This window comes from Tupaia chinensis, unplaced genomic scaffold (assembly GCF_000334495.1).
Source record: "Tupaia chinensis unplaced genomic scaffold, TupChi_1.0 Scaffold146625_1, whole genome shotgun sequence".
Taxonomy (NCBI): Eukaryota; Metazoa; Chordata; class Mammalia; order Scandentia; family Tupaiidae; genus Tupaia; species Tupaia belangeri.
In genome coordinates, this window is record NW_006206481.1 from 373,235 (window position 1) to 386,289 (window position 13,055).

The 13,055-nt window shown below is 43.8% G+C and overlaps 1 protein-coding gene across 1 annotated transcript in view; it reads right to left on the minus strand.

Moving 5' to 3' along the window:
• SLC28A3 (solute carrier family 28 member 3) overlaps positions 1-1,725 on the minus strand; it is a 71,958-nt gene extending 70,233 nt beyond the window's left edge. Inside the window, exon 1 of the mRNA XM_006168990.2 lies at positions 1,530-1,725. Within this exon, the coding sequence (XP_006169052.1) occupies positions 1,530-1,589 (60 nt within the window). The 5' untranslated portion in view covers positions 1,590-1,725. The remainder of the gene's footprint in view (positions 1-1,529) is intronic.
• Between the last annotated feature and the right edge of the window lie 11,330 nt (positions 1,726-13,055).

The following is a 13,055-nucleotide window of genomic DNA, read 5'->3' on the forward strand; positions in this document are numbered from 1 at the left end:
GGGGGGATGGCCACGCCGCAATCCCTTCTCCTCCATTCTCCTCTCGGGATCTTGGGCACGCACGCACACGTGCCCGGTGTGAATATAAGCCACTGGGTCTAAGACTTGGACCGCAGTCGGCTATGTGGGAGTCCAGTCATGTAGCCATTACACCGACTGCTGGTCCCAATTCTTCTATTTTTTTTTTAAGAGGGGTTTTTGCTATATGGCATGCATGCTTGCTGGAAAGATAGAGACAGAGAGACAGAAAGAGAGAAATCCCCCCCTGGGGGGATGGCCACGCCACAATCCCTTCTCCTCTTGGGATCTTGGACACACACACACACACACACACACATGCCCAGCGTGGGTTTAAGCCACCGGGTTCAGGACTCAAACTGTGGTCGACTACATGGAAGTCCAGCAACATAACCATTACATCAACTGCTGGTCCTAATATACCATTTTTTAAAAATAATTATTTTTGTGTTTGTTTGTTTGTTTATATTAAATTTGACCAGAGACAGAGGGAGGGAGAAAGGAGACAGAAAGAGAGAAAGAAGGAAAGTGAGAAAGCAAGCTGCCAGGTCCAGGACTCAAAGCACAGTTGGCCATGCGGGAGTTCAGTGTCTTAACCACCATGCCACCTGCTAGCTCCACTTGGCATGATTTTTAAGCCACCAGATCCAGAACTGGAACCATAGACAACCATGTAGCAGTCCAGCGCCTTAACAACTGTGCCACATGCTGGCCCCTCACATGGCCTTTTTATCTTCACTGTCAAGTCAGAGAAGGAAGCACACCTAAGAACATGCCTGAAAAACCCCATTCCAGATCCAGAGAAGAAGTATTTTTGACAGGCCTCCTTCCGAGCTTGTGTGGCACCCAGCCCTGGGCCGAGTAGCATTAATCACTCGGTGAGTTTTGGTTGATGACATGAAGCTGGATTGCATAACCCAGCTGCTCTGGGGCAGGTACCTGGGGCCACTATCTGACGGTGGCTGTGAGACCTGGTTTAAGAGAAAAGACTTGTGAAGTACTAACTGTGTCCGAGATCTGAATTCCCACCATTTTTTCTTCTCCCCAGTTCTTTGGACAGGTGCCAGCTATACCCCTGGTGGGAGGCCAGGTTTTGGGAGGGGAGTGGGAAGTAAAAGAAGAAGAAAATCTTGTTCCTAAGTGACAGGGTGTTAGGACAAGTTGGGATCAAAACAGTTCCGGTTAAAAGAGACTTTTCAGGTTTGTCAACCCAGAAGAGTCTAAGAAAGAAAAATAATGGGCTTAAAGTATGCCACGCAAGGGAGGAGAACGGAGAAGAGATTGCAGTGTGGGCATCCTCCCATGGGGCGATTTCTCACTTTCCCTCTCACTGTCTCTCTCTGTCTCTTTGGGGAGTGCACGTGCCCTATGGCAAAAACCTTGAAAAAAAATCTTATTGCATCCCAATGATTGCAATAAGATTTTTCTTTAGCCAAGAAACTTGCTGAGGAGATAAGGAAAGAGCATTATTTCTATTTACTTGGTTTTGAACATAGAGGAAGCTTGCTCACCTGGAATGCTGTGTTGCTGTAGCCCTCAGCTCTGGGGGCTGCTGTACCTCTCAGCTCCATGCTCCTTCTGTTATCGGCTGGGCTCCAAATCCTTTAGATGTCGGGTGGAGGTCCTCTGACTTGGGTAAAGGAACAGTCCCTGCTGTGGTCAGAATGCCACCTGCTGCGTAGGGCCTGGGCACTGCTTCAGTTTGGAAACTTCTACTGTAATCTCCTGAATGACTTGGCTAACACCTGGTTGGGGTGGAGTGGGAGGGGCTGGTGGACTGGAAGGGTGGAGACTTCTAGCTCAGTCCCTCCCACCTCATTAATCTTTCCCATTATCCCCATTATTGGCTTGCCAGTTTCCTCCTGGGGGAGAAAACTTGAAGTGCACGGAACAGAAAATGGCACTTTTTCTAAAGTCCTTAGTGAACCTATCTATTTTCTTTTAAAGAATGATTTATTTGATTTTGTTTGTGTATTATTTTCCTTCAATTTGACCCAAGAGAGTCGGGGAAAGTGAAAAAGCAAGTCATCAGGTCTGGGTCTAGAACTGTGATCAGACACGTGGGAATCCTACACCTTAACCACCATGCCAGCCCTGGAGCTACCTATTTTTTGTGGTTGGTATTCCAGACTAGAAGTGGTGGTGGTCGGGGTGAGGGGAAACAGGGAAGCTTGGACTGGCTGACATCAAGTGGTCACTAGCTCTGTGCCAAGTACATGACAGGAGTTTTATATGTAAAGATACACAGTGCTTGGGACCAGCAGATGGTATAATAGCTATGTCGCTGATCTCCCATGTAGTCGACCGTGGTTCGAGTCCCAGACCCAGTGGCTTAAACTCATACCGGGTGTGTGTGTGTGCCCAAGATCCCTAGAGGAGAGTGGAGGAGAAGGGATTGCCGTGTGGCCATCCCCACTGGGGGGTGATTTCTCACTTTCTGTCTCTGTCTCTGTCTTTCTGGCTAGTGCATGCGCCCTATAGCAAAAACCTCTCCCAAAGTAAATAAATAAATAAATAAGAGGGAGAAAAAGATACATAGTGCTCTTGTTTATCTTCTAAAACTGAATTTTCTATTTGGACAAACTGAAGTAAGTGAAGTTAGCTTGTGTGATATCATTACTTTTATGAGGGACTCAATCTAATTTAAGAATACGAATGATCCTTACTTTACATGGTAGAATTATTGAACTTGACTCAACTGCTTGACATAAGTTGGGATCAAAACAGTTCCGGTTAAAAGAGACTTTTCAGGTTTGTCAACCCAGAAGAGTCTAAGAAAGAAAAATAATGGGCTTAAAGTATGCCACGCAAGGGAGGAGAACGGAGAAGAGATTGCAGTGTGGGCATCCTCCCATGGGGCGATTTCTCACTTTCCCTCTCACTGTCTCTCTCTGTCTCTTTGGGGAGTGCACGTGCCCTATGGCAAAAACCTTGAAAAAAAATCTTATTGCATCCCAATGATTGCAATAAGATTTTTCTTTAGCCAAGAAACTTGCTGAGGAGATAAGGAAAGAGCATTATTTCTATTTACTTGGTTTTGAACATAGAGGAAGCTTGCTCACCTGGAATGCTGTGTTGCTGTAGCCCTCAGCTCTGGGGGCTGCTGTACCTCTCAGCTCCATGCTCCTTCTGTTATCGGCTGGGCTCCAAATCCTTTAGATGTCGGGTGGAGGTCCTCTGACTTGGGTAAAGGAACAGTCCCTGCTGTGGTCAGAATGCCACCTGCTGCGTAGGGCCTGGGCACTGCTTCAGTTTGGAAACTTCTACTGTAATCTCCTGAATGACTTGGCTAACACCTGGTTGGGGTGGAGTGGGAGGGGCTGGTGGACTGGAAGGGTGGAGACTTCTAGCTCAGTCCCTCCCACCTCATTAATCTTTCCCATTATCCCCATTATTGGCTTGCCAGTTTCCTCCTGGGGGAGAAAACTTGAAGTGCACGGAACAGAAAATGGCACTTTTTCTAAAGTCCTTAGTGAACCTATCTATTTTCTTTTAAAGAATGATTTATTTGATTTTGTTTGTGTATTATTTTCCTTCAATTTGACCCAAGAGAGTCGGGGAAAGTGAAAAAGCAAGTCATCAGGTCTGGGTCTAGAACTGTGATCAGACACGTGGGAATCCTACACCTTAACCACCATGCCAGCCCTGGAGCTACCTATTTTTTGTGGTTGGTATTCCAGACTAGAAGTGGTGGTGGTCGGGGTGAGGGGAAACAGGGAAGCTTGGACTGGCTGACATCAAGTGGTCACTAGCTCTGTGCCAAGTACATGACAGGAGTTTTATATGTAAAGATACACAGTGCTTGGGACCAGCAGATGGTATAATAGCTATGTCGCTGATCTCCCATGTAGTCGACCGTGGTTCGAGTCCCAGACCCAGTGGCTTAAACTCATACCGGGTGTGTGTGGGTGCCCAAGATCCCTAGAGGAGAGTGGAGGAGAAGGGATTGCCGTGTGGCCATCCCCACTGGGGGGTGATTTCTCACTTTCTGTCTCTGTCTCTGTCTTTCTGGCTAGTGCATGCGCCCTATAGCAAAAACCTCTCCCAAAGTAAATAAATAAATAAATAAGAGGGAGAAAAAGATACATAGTGCTCTTGTTTATCTTCTAAAACTGAATTTTCTATTTGGACAAACTGAAGTAAGTGAAGTTAGCTTGTGTGATATCATTACTTTTATGAGGGACTCAATCTAATTTAAGAATACGAATGATCCTTACTTTACATGGTAGAATTATTGAACTTGACTCAACTGCTTGACATTCTTACAGATTCTTGTAGATAAGAACCTTTTGAAATGCAAGAACCCCATGTGTTTTCTTCCCTTTTGCTATAGAAAAAAAAAATTTTTAAAGTATAAGAATACTTGAGAGCATGTCCTTGTGCAGGCTAGCACACTGGAATACACTGATGAAAAGGTACAGTGATCTCAGCCTTTCGTCTCTAACTATATGAGCTACAAGAAAAATATGGAAACCTAACTAGATTACACATGCAGCCATGACATTAAAATGTCAAAACAATGGTCCTACCCAGAGAAGTTTACATTTAAAATGGTATCTGAAGCCTATATTTAAAGTGCTTTAGGAACGAATGAAAATTCAGACTCCTTCCTTGGAGATCCAGAATTTGATTTATTGGGTCATCCCTTAAAATGGTAGTACCTCTGTATAAGCTATGAGTCATCTTTTTTTCATTTGGAAATAGAAATCGTGATCAGAAAATTACTGAAAGTACCTTTCAACTTAACAGGACTACATTTTAAATAGTTTCGTAGTCAAGGAGAGTCATTATTTGTAAGAAATAGCTTATGCCAGGGACCAGCAGTTAGCATAATGGCTATGTCACTGGACTCCCACGTAGCCAACCGCAGTTCGAGTCCCGGACCCAGTGGCTTAATCTCACGCTGGGCGCGTGTGTGTGCGTGCCCAAGATCCTGAGAGGAGAATGAAGGAGAAGGGATTGCGGTGTGGCCATCCCCTTGGGGGGTTGATTTCTCGCTTTCTGGCTCTCTGTCTCTGTCTGTCTGGCAAGCGCGCGTGCCCTATAGGGAAAATTAAAAAAAAAAAAAAAGAAAAGAAAAGAAAAAGAAATAGCTTATGCCAGAAACCGAGAAACTGTCTTTTTACTATTTTCATTGCAGTATCCCTCAGATTCAGTTTTTAAAAAAGATTTATTTATTTAACTTATTTGTTTATTATTCAGTTTGATTGGAGAGACAGAGAGAGAAAGAGAGGGAGAGTGAGAAAGCAAGCTGCCAGGTCTAGGACTTGAACTGCAGCTAGCTATGTGGGAGTTCGGTGCCTTAACTGCCACACTGCCTGCTGGCCCCCTCAGATTCAGTTTTAAACATTGAAATCTTTGTGTAGAAACCAGATTACTTTAGTCAAATGATTTCTATATCCCATTCCATTTCCAAAGTTGACTTTTTTTTTTTTTAAGAGAGATTTTTTTTTGCTGTGGGGTGCATGTGCTCACCAGAGAGACAGAGTTAGTAAACAAAAAATCACCCCCCAGGGGAGATGGCCATGCTGAAATACCTTCTCCATTCTCTTCTTGGGATTTTGGGCATGCACGCACATGTGCTGTGCATAAGTTTCAAGCCACTGGGTCTGGAATTTGCTGTCAGTCATGTGGGAGTCCAGAGACGTAACCATTATGCCTTCTGCTGGTCCCTGGCATTATTATTTTTATCTATCCCATACTGTCTCCCTCCTTGAAAGAGCATTTAATATGTGACAGATTTGCATTTGTATATACAGCTTCTGGTTGTTAATATAGCCAATAATATATCAATAATAAATAATAAAAATGTGGTGTCAGCAGAGGGCATAGTGGTTATGTTGCTGGACTCCCACTGTGGTTCGAGTCTCGGACCGGTGGCTTGAAACTCATGTTGGGCATATATGCATGCATGTCCGAGACCCCGGGAGGAAAATGGAGAAGAGATTGTGACGTGGCCATCAACCTGGGGGTGATTTATCATTTTCCCTCTCACTATCTCTGTCTGTCTCTCTCTCTCTCTCAGGTGAGCCCACATGTCCTAAGGCAAAAACCTCTAAAAAAATATATAAATAAATGAATAAAATAAATAATAAAAATGTAATCCTGGCATATTTAGAAAACTTAAAGCAATTAACCAATTTTAATTATTTATATCATCTAAAAAGGAAAAAAAAGATCATAAAAAATGTGTACGTGGAGGTTAGAAGACAGCATAGCAGTTATGTGGCTGGATTCCCACAAGGCCGTCTATGCTTCAAGTCCCAGACCTGGTGGCTTGAAACTCATGCTGAGCGCAAGTGCGTGTGTGTCCAAGATCCTGAGATGAAGGTGGAGAAGGGATTGTGGCATGGCCACACCCCTGGGGTGTGATTTCTCACTTTCCCTCTCACTGTCACTGTCTCTGTCTCTTTCTCTCTCTACAGTGAGCACACATGCCCTAAGGCAAAAATCTCTTTTAAAAAATGTGTATCTGACATAGGAAATACTTTGGAATTTCTTTTTCCAACTAAATTATCTTTGCCGTTAAGTTTTTCTTTTCAGCACTCCCACTATGTGTTAGGTACCAGGAAGGGCCCGCCAGGGCACTCATGGCAGCCCAAGACTGACCATGGTGTTTGTCACCTGTCTGTGATTAAAGGATAATTGGACTGTCTGTTTCACTTTAGTTAACCTCTGGGACAAATGATCTTGGCAACAGTGGAAGACTCAGAAAGAAGAGGACAGCACGAGCATCTGTTGAACATGTACCTGTTAAGCACTTACAGTAAGCCTATTTCAACAGGCACTTCATTGCTTAGTACATTAATGTCCCCTTTTCACAGACGGAACACACGTGGCTCAGGGAGACAAAGTGACTTTTGCAGGAACACATCTAGTAAGTGGCAAAGCCATAATTTGAGCCCATGGCTCTGAAACATGGTGTTGTCTACACCCAACTTCTGGAAAGAAATCAAGCCCAGGGCGCCCCAATATCTTAGTACCCCAAAGTGCTCTCTCTGCTAGTGGAGAAAGAAAATTAGAAGGAAAGTAAATGCGAACAGTGTTAATAAAATGGAAAAGCAATTAAGTTTGTCAGGAAAGCAGAGTTTAACCTAGGTATGAATTTAGACATTCTCAAAAATATTTGTCAATGCTTATTCCACTGGGGAAGAGTACTAGAACTGCAAGCTGCAGGAGGGCAGGTGTTGAGCCCCTCTTAGTCCCTCCTGCTCTCTCCCCAGTGTCTAACATAGTGCTTAGCACAGAGCCGGCACGTGGCTGGCTGAGCAGCTTGTCCACTGACCGAAAGCAGAGAAAAGGAAGGAAAGAGAAACCCATACATTCCTATAGGTGCACATGACTCCGATGAGGCCTGATATCCTTGTAGATGGTGTGATAGGAGCCTTCTGAAATGCAAGAACCCAATATATTTTCTTCCCTTGCCTATAGACAAAAAGTTCAAAAAGAATGCAAGAATCCCTGAAAGCATGTCATTATGCAGAGGCTAGAACACTGTACTGTGTGCGAATTAAAAGATACAGTGATCTCCCCCCATTCTATTCTCCGACTATACCAGCTAAAGGGAAAATTGATGCCTAATTATGTGTGAGTTCCAAAATGAGTTGTTAGAAAGCACAACTTTGCATTAGCCAGCTCTCCCCCAAACCAGGACTGATGTGAGGAAGAAGTAAGTGAAAAGCCTAGAGTGAAAAATTTAAGGAGCATGGGAACCAGCAGTTAGCGTAATGGCTATGTCGCTGGATTCCCACGTAGTCGACCGCGGTTCGTGTCCCGGACCCGGTGGCTTAAAAAACTCACGCCAGGCGCGTGTGCGTGCGTGCCCAAGATCCCGAGAGGAGAATGGAGGAGAGGGGATTGCGGCGTGACCATCCCCCCTGGGGGGTGATTTCTCGCTTTCTGTCTCTATGTCTCTCTCTGTCTGTCTGGCGAGCGCACGCGCCCTACAGTGAAAATCTCTCAAAAAAAAAAAATTTAAGGAGCATTCACTCTCTGGGCTGAGTATAGGGTTGGCACTTTGGAGTATCTCCTTAAATTTTGCACCCCAGACACCTTGCCTAGCTCATCCTGCTCCTGGCTCTGCCAAGAAAAATCTATGGATTATGTTTAGGTGAATATAACATTGCAGTTAAGAGTGCAGGTTTGGGGACCAGCAGTTGGAGTAATAGCTATGTTGTTGGACTCCCATGTAGCTGACCACGGTTCGAGAACCAGACCCAGTGGCTTAAACTCATGCTGGGTGCATGTGCGTGCGTGCCCAAGATCCCGCGAGGAGAATGGAGGAGAAGGGATTGCTGCATGGCCATCCCCCTGGGGGGGTGATTTCTCGCTTTCTGTCTCTCTCTCTGCCTTTCTGGCAAGCGCACGCACCCTGTAACAAAAAACCTCTCAAAAAAAAAAATGCAGGTTTTGGGGGCCAGCAAGTGACATGGTGGTTAAAGGTACTGGACTCCCACACGACTGACTGTAGTTCGAGTCCTGAACCTAGCAGCTTGCTTTCTCACTTTCCCTCTCTCTCTCTGAGTACAGGCTTGGGGTCAGCAGTTGGCATAGTGGTTAAGGTGCTGGACTCCCATATGACTGATCATAGTTTAAGTCTCAGACCTGGAGGTTAACTTTCTGTCTCTCTGTCTCGCTCTCACTCTGTCTCTCTCTGGCGAGCACATGAGCCCTATAGCAAATGTTAAAAATAATAACTAACTGGGACCAGCAGTTGGCGTAATGGCTATTTCGCTGGACTCACAAGTAGTCGACCGCAGTTTGAGTCCCACACCCGGTGGCTTAAACTCACGCCAGGCGCGTGTGTTTGCGTACCCAAGATCCTGAGAGGAGAATGGAGGAGAAGGGATTGCAGCGTGGCCATCCCCCCTGGGGGGTGATTTCTCTCTTTCTGTCTCTCTGTCTCTCTCTGTCTGGCGAGCGCACGAGCCCTATAGCAAAAACCTCTCAAAAATAATAATAATGATAATAACTAACTAACTAACTAAATAATAAAATATATGAATTAAAAAGAAGAGTGCAGATTCTGGGCTCAGACCAGCTTCTAATCCATGCTTTGTATCTGCACTAGGGAGCTGGAACCTCAGGCTTGTTCCTTACCAGTACCCTCTGTAAACATCTGTCGTTCCCTGCAAACTGGGGCTAATAGCTGCACCCATCTTATATGTTTGCCGTAGGATTAAACGGGTTACTGCATGGAAAGCATCAATACACTCGGGCTTCAGGACACAGGCTAACCCCATGCCCCACTCAGTCTTTAGGAGGGTAAGTATGAGAAGTCTTCAAGAAGTCCATAGAAAATATATATGATGAACAAACTGTATAGTTTTCAAATTTTTCTTGCACCAAAATAAACTCATACTTTACTTACTTATTTGCTTGTTTGTTTTTTAGTTTTTGTTATAGAGCACATGTACTTGACAGAGAGAGAAAGAGAGGAAGAGAGAGGGACAGTGAGCAATAACCACCTTCCCCCCCCCAAACCTCCCACCACCCTGTGGGGGGAGTTGGCCATGTAGTAATACTTTCTCCAGTCTCCTCTTGGGTTTTGGGCATGCACACACTCAGTGTTTTTTTTTTTTTTTTTTGTGGGGTTTAAACTTTTTTTTTTTTGGAAGAGGTTTTTGCTATTGGTTGTGCGTGCTCACCAGACAGACAGAGACAGAGAGACAGAGAGCGAGAAATCACCCCCCAGGGGGGATGGGTACGCCGCAATCCCTTCTCCTCCATTCTCCTCTCGGGATCTTGGGCATGCATGCACACGCGCCCGGCGTGAGTTTTAAGCCACCGGGTCTGGTCCGCAAACCGCGGTCGACTACATGGGAGTCCAGCAACATAGCCATTATGCTAACTGCTGCCCCCACACTCAGTGTATTTTTCAAGCTGCCAGGTCCAGGACTTGAACCACATAGTTGGCCATATGGGATCTAGCCATCTTACATCATGCCATGTGGCTGACCCTAACCTTGCAATTTAATTCCAGTTTTCCCATGACCTTCTTGAAGTATCTTCATGTGTTACTATTACACCTAGTTGGGTAAGGTTAACTAAAAAAGTGAAGAACATCAATTTGGCTTGGGTTATGGTCATGGCAACATAAAACTTGTGGATGAATGAAAACCTTCCCAGAAGCCTATTTGCAAGTCTGACAAGATATGATTCCCAGAGCTAAAAGTCTTCCTTTTCAACCTATTAGTGTTGGGGATGGCAGGTGACATGGTGGTTAAGGCACTGGACTCTCACATTGTTGACCACAGTTCAAGTCCTGGACCCAATGGCTTGAAACTTATGCTGGGTTCATGTGCCCAAAATCCTCAGGGGAGAATGGAAGAGAAAAGATTGTGGTGTGGCCATCTCCCTAGGGGGCGATTTCTCACTTTCTGTCTCTCTGTGTCCTATGCCAAAAATCTCTAGAAAAAAGAAGTATTTGTCTGTCAACAATGCTCAGAGAAAAACTATGTGAATGGACAGAAGAAAACAGTTCTATGCTAAACTGGATCTGACATAAATTTCCCCCAATTTTAATCTATAAAAGGGCTAGCAATAGGGCCAGCAGCTGGCATAGCAGTTATGTTGCTGGATTCTCACATGCCTGACGACAGTTTGAGTCTGGAACCTGGTGGCTTGTGTGCGTGTGTGCCCAAGATCCCGGGAGGAGAATAGAGATTGCAGCATCGCATCCCAGCTAAGGGGTGATTTCTCACTTTCTTTCTTACTATCTCTGTCTCTTGTTGGCTAGGGCACACACCCTACGGCAAAAAAAAAATTTTTTTTTAAAGGGCTAGCAATAGTGCTGACTGCGGTCCTCTGGTGTAATCAGGTGGAATAAATCTTGTGTAATTTAAAACCCCACACACCCAGCCCAAGTTTTGAATGCTTTGAACTTATTTCCTCAGCACCACAGGGCTGATCATCCTATTGTGGGAAACACGCTGTACCTTTTATGGATGAGAAGACCGGGCATGGATCATTAGGGAATGGTGGGTGGTTTTGGGTGGTCAGCTCAATAAGGCTTGGACAGGAAAACATATTGCCATCTTTGGAAAAGAAAATACTCACCCATAGGTGCGCTTCACCATCATTTTGTAACCATCATTCCAAGAATCATGAAAGGATGCTAACACTAATGGCCAAGGAAATTCGATGACAAGGACATATGCAGAGACTCTAAGTGTCTCCCAACAAATGATATATTAATAATAATAATAAAAAAAGAACAATAGGAACTTTATGATGGAGAAACCTAGAAGACACCATTATCACCAAGCAATCAATAAAGACGTGACGAAGTAACACCATGCACTTCCTGACATGATGCACCGAGAAGGATTCATCGCTTTGTTATTCCCGCCCCAAATATACAGCCTGAATAGAGACATTAGACCCAGTATTTTACAAGATAATCGGCATATATTCTTCAAAAGTGTGAAGGTCATGAAAGACTAAGAAGGCAGAGACCATTCCAGATTATAGGCTATAGTGAGGTAACAAATAAATGTAGTGCATCCTTCTGTGGTAGGTCCTAGATCAAAATAAATGTTTGTTATAAAAGACAATATGGGGCCAGCAGGTGGCGTAGTGGTTAACGGCGCTGGACTCCCACATGGCCAGCCAACGGTTTGAATTCTGGAACTGGTGGCTTGCTTTCTCATTTTCCCTCTGTCTCCTCTCTCTCACTCTGTCCCTCTCTGGTCAAATTAAAATAAATAAATTTGAATAAAATAATTCTTAAACACACACACACACACACACAAAGTGTTGGGGGGGGCAACAGGTGGCACAGTAATTGGGGTGCTGAACTCCCACATAACCAACTGCAGATCGAGTCCAGACCTGGCAGTTTGCTTGCTCACTTTCCCTCTCTCTCTGTCCGTGGTGAGCACATATGCCCTATAGAAAATTAAAGATCTTGATCATTGTACTATGGTTATGTAAGAAAATATCCTTAGAAAATACATTGGAGTATTCAATAAGTTGATAGTTACTACTTATTCCTGAAAGATTGGGGTTGGGATGGAACCCACATAAATGTACAGGAGCATGAGAGAGAATAAAGCAAATGAGCGTATTACTCGTGAATCTGTTATGATAGCAGTTTTATAACATTCTTACAACTTTTATCTAAATTCGAAATTACATCGAAGCAAAAAGTTACAGAAAGAGATGCTTTCTGATTGTATATGCAAATTATACATTTATGTATTAAGTATATGGATAGTGAAATGGAGCTATTACACCAATCTCAAACTATATATTATTTCACATATTCCTCCCAATGTTGTTAAGTAGATTCTATAAAATTTCATTCTTTTAGTTCAGAGTTGGAGTGGACTTATTTAACAATACACACACAAAATTCTGCTACTGATGGAGGTTAATATTTTTGGTATAGGGATTCTTTCTTACATAGTCCCATAATGATAAGATTTGCCATTACTAGGTTAAGGTATATGGCTCAGAGTTACAAAAACCTGGTAATTATTGGTGACATTAAATTTAAAGAACTTAAGGATATGTCCCCCAATGAAAGTTATCTTTCAAATCTGTTATAAGTCCAAAAGCAAATATTTCAAATGATTTCAAGCTACCATAGAGCCTCACTCATCTCTATCAACTCTGTCACGTATTGGCAGAAGATTTGGATCGTGTCCTGGTGCTTAAACCAGGTGGTAGAACTTGTGGGTGTTGAAGTAGTATTTGGGAACATTGGGAAATGTTGAAATATTTGATTCCATTGACTGCACTAGAAACAATTTCCAGCAGAAAAGGACTAGGTAGAAGGACCAACAGATGGCATAATGGTTATGCCACAGGACTCCCATGTAGGCGACTATGGTTTGAGTCCCAAACCTGGCAGCCTAAAACTCACGCCAGGCACAGGTGTATGTGTACCCCAAATCCTGAGAAGATAATGGAGAAGGGAGTGTGGCATGACCATACTCCCTAGGGGGTGATTTTTCACTTTCTGTCTTTTTTTTGTTTGTTTCTTTTTTGATATTTTTGGAGAGGTTTTTTTTTTTTTTTTTTTTTTTTTTTTT